At 52.0% G+C, this 13,137-nt stretch overlaps 1 protein-coding gene across 2 annotated transcripts in view; it reads left to right on the forward strand.

The window, feature by feature from the left end:
* The first annotated feature begins 3,088 nt into the window (after positions 1–3,088).
* The window catches only part of Wscd1 (WSC domain containing 1), a 40,714-nt gene continuing 30,665 nt past the window's right edge, over positions 3,089–13,137 (forward strand). Inside the window, exons 1-2 of one of the 2 annotated variants that reach the window (XM_036195367.1) lie at positions 3,089–3,426; positions 11,935–12,617. In XM_036195367.1, the coding sequence (XP_036051260.1) occupies positions 12,200–12,617 (418 nt within the window). In that variant the 5' untranslated portion in view covers positions 3,089–3,426; positions 11,935–12,199. Of the gene's footprint in view, positions 3,427–3,446; positions 3,909–11,934; positions 12,618–13,137 lie in introns of those variants that run through there. The other variant, XM_036195369.1, reaches the window with a different exon arrangement.

Here is a 13,137-nt window from a genome sequence, read left to right on the forward strand (position 1 = left end):
TCAAAAGACAAATGAATTAATAAATAAAAGTTAATGAATATTGACTGGCCATGCATATGTACCAAGGATTATGCGTGGAATGACTCTTTATGAGAAAAATCCCCTTAGCTATCTGGGGGCTCAAGTTCTAGCTGTGTGGCCTGTGAAGGTTAAGAAAAGGACGATGAACCAGCAAAGACACAAAGTGAAGGTAGTGATCAATCTTATGAGGACTGGGAAGGGAACAGTGGGCAGGCGCGATAGCAGGACTTCCCTGCAGGACAGGCCTCCTGGGCAACATGCCATTTGGAGAAGGAGGAAACACTACAGACCTGGTGGCCTGGAGAACACAAAACAGCGCGTGGCATTTCTGGTCACCAGGAAAAACCCCTGCATGGGATATTTACAAAAATAGATTACATGCTATGTCCGGTGCTGTTTTATTCACACACATACTGGCCCAGATTTGGGGGTTGTTTTCTTGCCCAGCTGTCCATGCCGGATGCCTCTTTAGTGAGCTGGCTCATCAGTCTCCACAAATCAACAGGAATCTAACACAGGATGGGCGTCTTTCTCAGTGAGTAAAAGAAAGCACAACATGAAAGGAAGGGGGGAAAGGAAGGAAAGGAGAAGGGAGAGGAGAGGAGGACATGGGAGGGGAGGGGAGAGGGGAGGGGAGGGGAGAAGGGAGGACAACAATTCGAGAGAGGGCATTAAGTTAGGAGGCAATGCACATACTTAATGATTAAAGTCCATAAAGAGGAGCAGATTAAAGAGTCAAACAGAGAGACAGGGGTGGTGTGAGCTGAGACTACTTTAATTCTTAATCTCAGACTTGCAAGGGAAGCAGAGTACTCAGGAGTAGCCAGACCTGAGCCAACACTGTGGAAGGGCCACTGTAGAAGACATTAGGATGTCTTTGCCACATGCGAGCAGGTGATATGGAGATGACTACCAGTGGATCTTAGCTATGTAGAAAGGAGATCTAGGCACAAGGAGGGGGTTGGCATGGTGTGAAGGGGACTTTGCTATCAGGCCCATCCGAGGTGGCTTCTCTAACCCTTATCTGCAACCAATGCTAAAGAGGAGGGCTTCATCCCGGCACAGAAACCCCAAAACTGCCTTTCCCAAGCCTTTCTCAACTAACTACTTGATGGGTTGGTTCCTCGTTTCTCAGTGTCTCTTGTCAGATTCAGCAGGCATTCCTACACACAGATACCAGGAGGCCCTTCCTAGAGTGTTGTGCATGGCAGATACCATCAAACATGGAGCTCTCCTCTTAATATCCACTCCATCCTTCAGAATCTTCACACAGACAACTCATCTCTGCTGTTTCAGGTTGTTGCTGCTTGAGATGGTATCTCCTCCCAAGTAGCAGCTGCAAGGGAGTGCCAGGAATCCCAAGGAGCTGGTTTGGCCATCCCCAGGGCTGTCGTGTTACAACCCTTGAGTAGTCAACTCCCTTTGTGCATCAAGATCATCTCTGAAGTGGATGCATATGAAGTGAGTCTATCATAAGTATTAAGTGGGACAAAGGATATAAGAGGGTCGTGGCCTAAGGCCTGTGCAAGACACAAGAGTCTGTGCTTCCCAGTGACCCTGAACTATGTTTAAAAATCATACCTTCATGTCTTGAAATTCTAATAATTTCTGAGCACAGAGCCCACATTTTCCTCTTGCACTCAACTCTATAAATTATGTAGCCAGTCCTGGAGAGGGTTTAAACACAAAACAACATTGTAAAAGGGCACAGTGAGTTACTGTTGATAACGGTTATTAAAGGCTGTGGAGAGGGCACTTTCTTTTCAGGCCTGGAATGCTGAGATAGCACAGAATCCCTCCTTCCCTGAGCTCTCATCCAAGAGCTCTGCCGTCATCCCCAGACCCAAGGTTCTTCTGTGCAAACCTCAGCGAGTCCTTTCCTCATCCGGGTGCCTTGACCTCCCAGAAGCTTTCTCCCAGTCCCCTTCTAAGCCCCACTGCTGCCCAGCACCTGTTGAAAGCACACTTCTCTGCGTGGCCGAGCAGCTCTGCCCCTAGAGGAAGTTGGAAGCATGAAACTTCCATTCAGGAAGTCAGTTAGAGCCCCTGCCACCTGCTCCTGCTGTCTCCTCTCATCCTGTCCTCAGCCTCCAGCAGCATTTTAGCTGTCAGTCCTGGAGAACTGGGCCCATGGCTGTTCCTGGTCAAGCCGGGTAGATGCTGTGACTTGGGGGATTGGAGAGGGGGAGTGGGGCTTCTCAGCGGGGTAAGCCTCTGAGGTTGGGAGGAGACTGTGTGTATAGACCTGTGTGGCTGTTCTCTCTCTGTGTCTCTGTGTGTTCTCTCTCTGTGTCTCTGTCTCTGTCTCTGTCTCTGTCTCTCTCTCTCTCTCTCTCTCTCTCTCTCTCTCTCTGTGTGTGTGTGTGTGTGTGTGTGTGTGTGTGTGTGTGTGTGTGACCATGTGTCAGTGTGGGCAGGCAGTGCTGGCAGAACCCCCAGGTGTGTATGGAGATAGTGTGAGAATTCTTATCATAGGGAATGTGATTCAAATTGTGTCTCAAGTTGTTTATTGGTGCTTGTTTCTGAGTGGATATGTGACATGGTGGGTGAGGTGAATGTACCTACCTCTGCATGGGACAGTGATCCAGTGTATGTCTGTGTGTTTGTATTAGAGTGGTACAAACTGCATGGTTTGTGTGTGTGTGTGTGTGTGTGTGTGTGTGTGTGTGCACCTGCCAGTGTTCTAACCTGTCTCTAAGTGAGTGGAGCAGAGCCCACAAAGTGTGTGAGTGTGGGTGTCTGGTGATTCAGTGTGTATTTGTATCAGCCACTGTGCGTCTGCCACCACGTCTGCATCTAAGTGTGGTGGCGTAATGCTGTGAGCGGCAATGCCCAGTGTGTTCATGTGTGCTGTGCGTCTGGTGTGAGCACCATGGTGCGTGCTAGAGCCAGCGAGGCTGCAGTGCTAGGCTGGGCGGGTACATCAGACTGGTGTCAATGTCTTGTCTTGGCAGTGGCGAGTAGCGCGTGTGACCCGTGGTGTGTGCGTAGTCTCGCAGGCCAGGACAGATCATGCCCCCGCCCCCTTTCTCCTGGCTCTGAAGCCCCGACCCTTCCTCCGAGCCAAAGAGCGGGCTTACTCCGGAGCCTCTAGGACCCGGCGGAGGCCGGCCGCTGTCCCCGGGCCGCGCGAGTGAGCATGTGCAGACCAGGCGCCCGTTCGCCCGCTCCGCGCCCGCCGCCCGCTCCACTCCGCGCCCGCGGCTCAGGTCGGCGCCCGCCGTCTCCGCCACTGCTCAGCGCGGAAGTCCGCAGCCTGGGGGGAGCTGTGCGGCGTGGGCCTGGGCGCGTTGGTGTGATCGCCACGGGCGCCGGGGGCGTGCGGGCGTCTGGGCTCCGGGCACTGCGGGGCTTGCGGGCTCGGCGCCCCGGAAGGCGGGTGCCCCAGCCGGCCACGATCGCGGGGTGAGTCCTGTCTCCGGGATCCCCAAGCCAAGACCCGGGCTCAGGCTGCGAGCTGGATCTACCCCAGTCGCGGGCAAACAAGTTTGTGTAGACAGGACTGGGAGCGCGCGGGGCTGCACCTGCTGGGGCGCAGGGCGCGCTGGCGGGGCGCCTTCTCGGGGCCGGCACTCGGCGCGCCAGGACCGTGGCGGATGCGTGGGGAGAGCCTCGCCACGACTGGGCTTGACTGTTGGAGGGGGGGGGAGTGCACGGGCAGTTGCACCAGCCGCGTCTCCGCCAGGAGCCCGGGTACAGCAGGTCCAGAGTCCCCGGCGGGGCTGAAAACAGGATTTGAGGTGCGCACTGCCTCCCTCTTAGGTGGAGATATTCACCAGAAGCTGCTCCCCCTCTCTCGTTCCGTTCCCAAGCCAGGCTTCCGGTCAGCGCAGGGTTTTCTTCAGTCTCTTGGTGAACTTGAACACCGGCAGAGACAAAACCAAAACGTATGTATTTTGTTGGGAAAATTACCCGGTGTCGGCTTTTTGCATCTTTCTAAGGTGTGGATGGAGACTCGTGGCTGGATGCTGTGTTTGGCATTTTTCTTTGCTAGTCAGAAGCGTCCCCGGCTGGGCCAGCTGCTTCAGGGTAGCCTGTCTAACTGCTTTCCTGGGTGTCTGTGCTCTGCGGGTGGGACTTAGAGCCAGCTCATCGATGGGAGGTCAGACTGGGGACCTATGTCCCATCTCCTTACTAGCAAATGGGCAGTTCCAGCCCTGGGACACGGCCCTCACTCTCCATCGCAGGGTGCTTTCCACACAGAATGGACAAACTCGGGACACCACTGTACTTAGTCACCTCAGCTCTCCTGTTACCGATACTGCATGCGTACTTTTGTTTTAGGGAGACACACAGCCAGCCTGTGTGGGAAACCCATAGTCGGGATCAGGATCCCGTCAGGCACAGGAAGTGAGGGCTGTAGAAAGTGAAAGAATTAGAGGAACCTCAAGCTGGGTGACCCTGTTCTGTCTACAGTGTCCCCACTTACTGGCTACAAGTGCTCGGGAGAGCTGCCTTGGTGTAGGAGCAGGTTTCGTTTTTCCCAAGTGTGACCTCCCACCACACACACAGTCTTAGCTGAAATCCCATAAAACGTCTGTGGGGAGAGACTGCCAAGCCCACAGATTCAGTGAAGACATCTCCCTGGCAGTGGGTGAAGACAGCTTGGCCAGCTGCTGGACTGAGGGTAGTGGGGCAACTGTCCCCTTATTTCCTTATCTCCCTGACATCATGTCCCCCCATCCCATAATCGTTCCCATAGAGTTTTGGAAGAAACTTATCTTGGGGTGAGGATACCCCTCTTTCAGAGCACTGAAGTCCTGGCATACACAGTACTGCACTCTGGCCTGACCAAAAGTGCAGAGCAACGTGGATTTAGACAGAGAGGACCCCTGTCCCTTTCTGCCTCCCCCAGCAGAGGGCACATTCTGGCCTGCTACGAAATGTGAGTCTCAGCCTGGCCAGTTCAACCCGGAAACTGCAGCACAAGTCAGTGAGTCTCATGGGTAGTTCTTGTAGAGACACTGCATAGACCCCCAGAACCCACAGCCTCTGGGTTCTATATCTATACGGCAAGTGGTAGTCATACTCACAGGATGGGGTCCTGATATCTGATCTGGAGGTCAGCCCTGCTTATTTGGGGAGCATGGCCTAATTTTTCTCTGGGCCTCTTAATCTTGCTTTCTTCCTCTCTTCCCTAATTTCTCTGAGTCTTGACTTTAATAACCACCATTTTAAGCTGTATCTAAAACAGTATATTCATGTGCTGCTTTGAGGGGCTGTGTCTGTGTGCCTCTTTGCAGACATTAAGTACCCTCCTCACTGCTTGGATGTGAGTCCCCTCCCTAAAGGTCATCACCTTGGTATGAAGGGACCATGAATAAAGACAGGGATGTGCAAGGTGTCCTGGGCCATCTCCTATAGCTTGAGTCCCTGTCCTTTGGCAAAAATGGAGCCAGAGAAAGACAGGGCTGACTGACTCACCTGCCCAGATTTATCCAAGTCTCTCAAAGGTGTTGTAACACGTATCTAACCTTTCCTATTCTGCCCAAGGCCCAAGACCACACTCAGGGACTCACCGCCAGTGGAGGAAACACAGGAATGGGTGAATACATTGGGGTGAGGGTGCTACCTCAGGAGAGGTTGTGATTGGCTGTGCCATATGGGATTGGGTCCTGGGTCAACCAAATAGAAAGGGAAAACCCCACCTGCATGTGGCACTCCAGCACAGTGCATAAAAGGGTCCCATCTGATATTGGGTGGATGAAGGACATGTGACAGGGCAAGTGATGTCACACACTTGGAATCAGAAAGCCAGAGTTCTGTCTAGCATTAGCTGTTTGTTTCTGTTTGAGTTAATTGGCTCCCAGTGTTTCACATTCTGCCTCTATATAACAGGGATAAGGACTCATAAAATAATGTCATGAGCCTGTGGGAAGATCACTCATTCATTTGTTTATCTGTTTATTTGTGTGACACACTTGGTAGTATGTGAAAGTACTTGTAACTCTAATCCAAACTTTACTGTGCATATGAACTTGCGCCATGAGTTCACTGAAGGTTAGATACTTCATTTGCATTGAGTGGAGTTTTGACCTTAGGAAGACAATTCTTACTATTCATGATTGACAAATCATAATTGTATATTTTAACGGGCTACCATGTGACATTGGACCTATGTATATAATATGAACTGATTAAGCTGATTAGCTATTATGTTTTATACATTTAAAGAAACATTGCATGTGGGTGTGGAGTATGTGTGTGTGCGCACATCTGTGTGTGCAAAGCACCAGCAGAGGCCAGAAGTTGATGCCAAGTGTTTTTCTCTATTGTTCTGCACATTATTATTGTTGTTTGGGTTTTGTTTGTTTGGTTTTGTTTGAGACAGGGTCTTGCTGTCTAACTCTGGCTAGCTGGAACTCCTTTAGCAGACCAAGCTAGCCTCTGCCTCTTAAATGCTGAGATTAAAGGCAGGTACTGCCATATCTGACCTCCAATCATTTTACAAGCCAGGGTGTCTCACTGAGCCTAGAGCTTGCTGCTTCAGCTATTCTGTGTGGTCAGCAAGCTCCTGCCTATCTCCACCTCATGAACACAGGTTACAGAAGCACAGCCATGCCTGGCTTCTGCCTGGATGCTGGGGATCTGAACGGAACCTCATGCTTTTAGAGAGCAAGTACTTTGCTCATTGAGCTATCTCCCCAGACCCCTAGAAACATTTGTATTTGAATTATTTCTCTTGAATGCTGAAGTTCAAAGAGTTTTTCCCCTTCAAAGATGGAGTCTTGCCTGGCGGTGGAGGCGCATGCCTTTAATCCCAGCACTTGGAAGGCAGAGGGAGGTGGATCCCTGAGTTTGAGGCCAACCTGGTCTACAAAGCGAGTTCCAGGACAGCCAGAACTGTTACACAGAGAAACCCTGTTGAAAAAGACAAAAACAAACAAACAAAAATGGAGTCTTTACCCCATTCCTGCAAGAACCCAACAGGTTTGTGTTTTGTGGGTACCTTACCCCCCTTTGCAGCCGCAGACCAGTTCAGGACCCTGGAATGAGAGAAATATTCCCTTAAGTGGGCAGAGATATTGACTGTACGTGGGAGGGGCTTGCAGGCTGGGAGGGGATGTAGGGATATTGAGAGGCAGCCACACTCCAAGCAGAACCCAAACCCAGCCACAGCTCACCGTGCATTCAGCATCTCTGTCAATGTGGCAGAGCCACTCTGCTCCAGGGGGTGAGGAGGTTTTATGGAGAAAGTGTTCTTGGGCAGAGCCTTGAGGGCAAGAAAGTACTTCAGGCCTATGAGTTGGGCAGAGCATCCCTGGCTGTCTGAAGAATGTGCACCATAAGGAGGCTTGAAACATCTCATGCTGGCCAGGAACACTGGTTGGGACACAGAGTTCTGTAAGGAATAGTCAGAGAGAGGAGGATGAGAGTGAAACCAAGACAGGACACTGCGTGGCTGTGGAGGAGTTTGGACCAGTTCCTCCAAGCCCTGGGGCTTCTGAAAGCCATAGCATCACTAGTGCTATGCACTGGGATAACTGCTTCCTTGGGATGCTGGGAGGACGCAGCCTTTGGGAGAGAGATGGAGTTCAGATGACAGGCATTAAGTTGGGCAGCAGAGGATGGAGAAGGAGAAATTAGAGGTAGGAGAGCACTGGAGTCCAGCCTCATTTACAGTTTTACTGAGGTCCCAAAGCATAGAGCCACTAGCTTCTGGTTGGCCAGTGACCTGAGGCTCTGAGCAGTTGGGGCATAGGTCCTCATCTTGACTGGAGGACCGCTTGCTGGACCCTCAGCTTTGTCTTTAGATGCTGCCCTGTGTGCACACAGCTTTGAGTCACCCTTTCTTGGTGGCCACAGTGACTAAGATCCATGTGGGGGACACTGGCCATTTGTTCTCCCACTCATACTCCTCTCTAGCCAGAAAGTAGGAGTCACATGACTGAACCCCAGAGTCTGGCACTGGCTACCCTTGGTGATGCTCTCCTCGCCTGTCTTTTCCCTTGCTCTTTCCACTGCCACTTCTAGGGCTCCAAACCCAACCTGGCCCACAGGTAGATGCCACCTGCCCCCTTCCAGAGCCCCAGTTTCCTGAGTTCCCCTTGCTCTAGGAGTCAGATTTTCTTCCCTGAGACTCCTTGAAGCCTCTTGGTTCAATAGTCTCCTCTCCTTCTCTTCCCAAAGCCCTAAAATAACTCCAAGGATGTATAGAGCACTGAGCAAGGTGGCAGATGGGCATTTGTCCAACCTGGACGAGGCTCAAGTGGGGGCTGTCAACAGTCCCTCACCCCAGGTACTCTGCGGGTTCCAGACAAGAAAAAGCATCAATGAAGCAAGCCTCCCTCCAGGGAGATGTTGGAGACTTCCAGAAAAGGGGGGGCGGGGGCTCAAAGGCAGCCTTCCAGCCTGCCCATGGCAGTGCCTCTTAGGTTTGGCTCTGGGAAGGCCAGGACAGGAGGAGCTTCTCCCTGGCATAGTTTCAAACCTATGACGGAGACACACTAAATTTTAAAGAATACATCTTGCCACATGCAGAGCCAGAACTCAAGTGAGGAACTTAAGGGGGCAGGGCGCTTATTGCTTATTGGCCACATGTTCCAGGAACAGATGGGCTGGGTATGAATACCGACTCAGATTGTCTAGGCAGGTATGGGGACAGTTCTCAACTGATGGGAAGCAGGCCTTCTGCCTCCCATGAGGCTCTAGAGGCCCCTGAGGTACATAGGCCCTCTAAGCTGTTTATTCACGCTGCAGGAGCCTAATAACTGGTGTCAGTGAAAATTAAGCAGTTGCCAACAGCAGTCAGGTCAACTTCAAGCAAGAGGACGTTGTTGGACCCGTCCTGGAAGTAGAAGGCCAGGAGGGAAGGAGACAGTTTCCCAGGAACACCTGCTCTGGGCTCCTCCATCAGCTCCTGCATACCTCTTTGGTACTCAGAACCAGCATGTGCCACAGTCCAGGCAACTGGAGTATGGATCTACAACCATACCCACTCACCCATTCACAGACAGAGAGCCTGAGGTCCTGCCCTGGGATTGGATTTACGATAATAAAGGTCTGCTGGTAGATCATTGGTTGACAGCAGGTCAACCAATGGCCTCTCAGGTCCAGTATAGATGAAAAACGGCCAGATTCCTGCCAGGTCTCAGCTGGCTCTGCTGTCTACACTGCTAAGCTTGTCTGTCTGTGAGCGCTATGCATGCTGCAAGTCCCAGCTTGGCCACTCTTAAGTTAACATGTTCTTGCTGTTACTACTCAACTCATATCTGGGGATATGGAGATAGGCCAGGACCTGGAGGAGCCTCATCAGCCTGACAGACAAGTGGGGATGCGCACTAGCAAATGCAGTTTTGGTGGTAAAGTATGGTGGAAGCTCAGGACAGGGCAAGTTCCTAATGCTTTTATTATGGAACCCCCTGCCCACTCTCATTCAGGATTCTGTCCTGGGAATCAGCTTTGCCATTTTAAGACTTGAGAATGAAAGCCTGTTTCTGGGGCCCTGGGCTATGGAACTCTGACCTACATGTGACTATCGATACCACCTACATTAGAGAGACCACTCCAGGAACTGGTCTAGGGGGCTCTAGGAGGAATTGCAAGGTCTTGGAGAGCTAGAGTGAGTTTGAATCCTGGTGGGTTCATGCTGAAATCGCTCCCCTACACCCCACTCTTCTTGTCTCATATATGCAGACCCTATCTGTAACATGAGATGGAAGTCCCAGCGCACCTTGGGTGCAGGGGTGGGGGCATCTCCCACGTGTATTTTCCATCTCACCAGAAACTTCCTTTCCATGGCAGATATGCCACCTTATGCCTGCTATTTTAGTGTTCAGGATTTTATACTTTATGCATCCAGAACTCTTCTGCAAACATACCTGGGAACTTTCATAAAGCACACAAAAGATCCAACATAGAGGTATCTAGGTGTTCTTGATAATCCTTCTGCATCTTACACCTCAACTCTGTGGTGCTGAGACCTCTGGTTGCCCACATGTTGCTCAGCATCTCTCCAGTTCAGGCTTCCTCCCAGCTACGGATGAATGGAGTCTGAAGTTTGGCTGCTATCACACCCCTCTGGAGCAGGCTTCTCCTGTCCGTTTAGCCACCCTTTTATTCATAAGAAGTGACAAAAGTGGTGCATGCTGGTATGGACTCAAAACAGGCTGTCGGGGACCAGGGAGTCGATCTGTCTCTGTGGGTGAATGTGATCGCTTGGAAGTAACCTTTATGCTAAGCCTGGGGGTCATACAGAGTTTCACCAGGCAGAGGGAGGAAATAGGGGCTGACATGCTATGATTGTAGGAGGCTCTGCTGCAATCATTATGTATGTATGTGCCTGCATGGTGGAGACGCTGAGGCCTAGAGAATGGGCCATGATGGGCTGGATCACAAGGAGACCTTGTGTGCCATGCTAAGGAGCTTGCAGTTTATCCCCAAGCTCTGGGGAGCTATTGAAAAGAGGTTTTTAAGCAGGGGAACACCAGCCATGATCAGATTCTTGTGTTAAGGAGGCTCACCCAGGCAGCCTGTGCACTGTGGATTGAAGGAGCCCAGGCTGGGGGCAGACAGATCAGTCCGGATTTCATGGGATTTTCTCTGTGGTTTTACAAATCTGAGGCTGGCAGGGGTGGGTCTGACGACACACCAGCTTAGAAAGGAAAGGCTCGGAGACCATCTGCAAAGGCTTCCCCCCTCAGCTGGATTCCACCATCATTTGCTGATGAGGACCTGTGTTCCCATACCTCTGTCATCCTGGAGGCTCTCAGAACTTAATCCGGAAGGCGCAGGCTGGTACGGGCCCCTTTGGATGCTCTCCTGGGCTCCCAGCCTCCTTGCAGCCTGGAATGCTGGGCCCCAGAGCCAAAACATTGTCTTTCTTCTCACACCCAGCAGGCCGTGTCTGTGCACAGAACAGCCATTGAAGCGCTGCCCTCACCATGTTAGTTACGGCCAGTGGCTTAGTCATGCTTCCAGGGTCTTTTCTTCTGGGACAAGCCTGTCCTTGTGCTCAGGGCCCTTCTCACACAGCAGCCCAACTCGTGGCAGCTGCAGAGCCCCCCACCAACCCTAATAGCCACTTTAGAGACACCGCCAATGGGAACCACAGCTTAACATGAACACTATGGCCCAGGCAGCGATGCGCACCGTGCGAGCTTGCCTGGCAGACCTTCCCTCCTCCACATCAGCTTCTCCAGCCTTTTGGTGCTATCCTGTCCTTTGGCACCCTAGCAAAGAGTCCACCAAAATCCCCTCCCTCCCTTGGGCCTCTGTCTTAGAGTCAATGACCAACCTCTGTAGAAGCTGCTCCCAGAATACAGATCACAGCATCACTGCATCACAGAAGGCAGGTCACTGTGTGTATTTGTTCAGTCCCTTCAGTATACACCTGCCTGTGTGGGGCACACTCATGTTACAGTCAAGCTGTGTTTCAGGCTGGGCTGTGTAGCAGTTGAGAACACAGATCTGGAGAAAGACTTTGGGGTGTTGTCTCTTGTGCTGAAGCCACACAGCTGTGTGGCTTCAGGAAATGACTTCTCCTTTGTTTTTCTCATCTGTGTAATGGGGGACATTCCAGCATCTAGCTCATTCGATTGGGGAGAGTTAAATGAGATACTGCGTAACTCACTGAGCTGAATGCCTGGAACTACTGCAGACTCAATGAAGGCCATGGTTGGTTGCCTTCCTCCTACTTAGTGCTATTGTCATAACTGGACCTTTATTGCCACTGTCCAAAACAGTATCCCCCTCAGGTTGCAAATGAGGAAACTGAAGCCCAGAGAGGTTCAGCAACTTCCCCAGTGTCACACAGCTGGCCAGCAGAGGAGCTGGGATCTGAACATTCTGTCCAGTGTTCCTGACACCTGGCTCACCCCTTTGTTAAATCAGTCATAGGTCTGGGGACTACCCTGACTCAGGAAGGGGTGGTGGATCCTATTGCATCTTAATGTTATTTCTCCGCTTTCCTAGGTTCCTGAGACTGACAAGGGCCAGCAGAGCTGAGGGATGGGGGAGATGGTGACCCTTGGGCAGAAGCTACCAATGCGGGGCTTGTGGCTGCTGGAGAAAAGTGATGGTGACATTTGAAACCCACGGGGACAGCAGCGCCAAAGTGAGCTGACAGGTCCAAGAGCCAGGATGCTGGGATGACACCTCTGGAGGCCCTGGCGTCCCTCCTGCCCAGGTGCTAGGAGCCGTCCCCAGGCTCCAGCCGGGAGCCCTGCTGCCCAGGGGCATGGCCAAACCTTTCTTCAGACTCCAGAAGTTTCTCCGCAGAACACAGTTCCTGCTGCTCTTCCTCACAGCCGCCTACCTGATGACCGGCAGCCTGCTGCTCCTGCAAAGGGCCAGAGTGGCCCTCCCACAGGCCCTTCGGCCTCCTAGCAGCCTACAGGCCTTGCCAGTGGCCACTGTGGCACTGGGTGTAGGCCTTCTGGATGGCAGAAGCCTTCATGACCCCCACAGTAGCCCTGACCTAATACTTGATGTGGACACACTAAGGAGTCCTCTGGCCCGACTGCCACCTGGAATCCGCTGGCCCCGGAGGAACCGCAGCTCACTGAGGCGACGCTGGCTCCACCATCTCACCAGTGAGCCCCAGGGGCCACCCACCCTGGGCCCTGAGGCCCCTGGACCAGCAAGCCGCAACCAAGGTAGGTGCTCTGCTGCTACCAAGATCCCTGCTCACGGTTCCATGTACTGCCCTTTTGCTCGGCCCTGTGGCAGCTGAAGGGTGTGATGGGGTCACCTAGAGCTCAGACTTTGATCTTGATTCAGCCACACCTGCTGGGCGACTTTGTTTATGTCATCTGTTTCGGGGTCCTCTCAGATGGAGACATTGACTCCAAAGTTGTTTTATAGATGTATTGGGGTGGCCTGGAGCAGTGTGTCACAAGGTGTCAAGGGTGGTCTCAGAGCAGGAGCATCTGCTCTGAGACCAGCACAGTCTCAGGTTCTCAAACATCAAACAAGGCAGAATCTCCTACTTTGGTTACCACCAGAAATCCCCTTACCCACACTCCAGACCAGTGGTTCTCAACCTTCCTAATGCTGCAGCCCTTTAGTACAGTTCCTCATGCTGTGGTCACCTCCAACCATAAAATTATTTTTGTTGCTACCTCGTACCTATAATTTTGCTACTGCTATGAATCGTGATGTAAGTATCTGATATGC

This window comes from Onychomys torridus, chromosome 8, assembly GCF_903995425.1.
Source record: "Onychomys torridus chromosome 8, mOncTor1.1, whole genome shotgun sequence".
In the NCBI taxonomy this organism is placed as follows: Eukaryota; Metazoa; Chordata; class Mammalia; order Rodentia; family Cricetidae; genus Onychomys; species Onychomys torridus.